Below are 1,029 nucleotides of genomic sequence, written 5' to 3'. Positions count from 1 at the left end.
TCAGGGCAGAGATACAGAATCTTGTAAAGGAAAAAGGTTTTAATTCATTTTGTGGACTTGCATAACTTGGGGATTGTTTGTTTGTTTTTTAAAGAGAACTATTCTTTCCCTTGAGCTTCATTTCTATGCATTTTAGAACCCAAAAGGCATTGAATAAAAAATATTAACCAGCACATACCAGCCATATACCTGGCTAAAGATAACTTCTAAGGTCACAGAATAGACAAAACACATCCTCTCTCACAGCAGTGTTGCCAAGATCTCTGTCTTTAGGAGCAATATGCAGTGAGTGTGAAGAGTGAGAAATTCACAGTACTGCAGAAATTAGGGCAAAATAAGAAAAGCTGTTACTAGAAACAATTCAGTGATCACAGTGAAGTGCTCTAGGTTAAATTGCATAAAAATGAACTTGGATTAATTTAGAACTTTGATAAAAATAGTGGGTTTTTAAATATACCAATGTATTAAAATACCTTAAATTTCTTTTTCCTATTAAAGCTTCATTCTACAGCTCTGCACTGGGCATGCCGGGGAGGGAATCTGGATGTTCTGAAATTCTTACTGGACAAAGGGATAAACATAAATGCAAGAGACAAGGTATGTGCTTCTGGAATTCTGCAGCTTTTTTAATTGGAGACAAAAAGCTGACCCTTACTCCTACTAGATAGCTTCTGGTAGCTGTTTTTGAAGCAATTTTCAGCTGTTCCATGCCACTGACCACTTCCTCCCCTGACCCCTCAGCTGCTCAGCACACCCTTGCACGTGGCTGTGCGAACAGGTCGCTACGACTGCGGAGAGCACCTCATTGCCTGTGAAGCAGATCTCAACGCCAGAGACAGGGTAAGTACCAACACCTCTTACGTGCCAGCACCAGGGAGCACCATGCTCCTGTCTGCCTCCACAGCTGCACTGGCCTGTGGGAATCCCTGTGCAGTTGGGGCTGGCTGGCAGTGCTGGCCCGGCGGGACTGATGCTGTGCTCCATGTCTCTAGGAAGGAGACACACCAATGCACGACGCCGTGAGGCTGA

At 43.7% G+C, this 1,029-nt stretch overlaps 1 protein-coding gene across 1 annotated transcript in view; it reads left to right on the top strand.

The window, feature by feature from the left end:
* The window catches only part of ANKRD1 (ankyrin repeat domain 1), an 8,743-nt gene that overhangs the window by 5,563 nt on the left and 2,151 nt on the right, over window positions 1-1,029 (top strand). Inside the window, exons 6-8 of the mRNA XM_008643791.2 lie at window positions 499-597; window positions 742-840; window positions 993-1,029. The exon at window positions 993-1,029 is cut by the window's right edge and continues 50 nt beyond it. Of these exons, the coding sequence (XP_008642013.2) occupies window positions 499-597; window positions 742-840; window positions 993-1,029 (235 nt within the window). The remainder of the gene's footprint in view (window positions 1-498; window positions 598-741; window positions 841-992) is intronic.

The sequence above is a fragment of the Corvus brachyrhynchos genome, unplaced genomic scaffold (assembly GCF_000691975.1).
Source record: "Corvus brachyrhynchos isolate BGI_N302 unplaced genomic scaffold, ASM69197v1 scaffold61, whole genome shotgun sequence".
NCBI classification, from domain to species: Eukaryota; Metazoa; Chordata; class Aves; order Passeriformes; family Corvidae; genus Corvus; species Corvus brachyrhynchos.
This window is presented reverse-complemented; position numbering and strand designations above follow the sequence as displayed.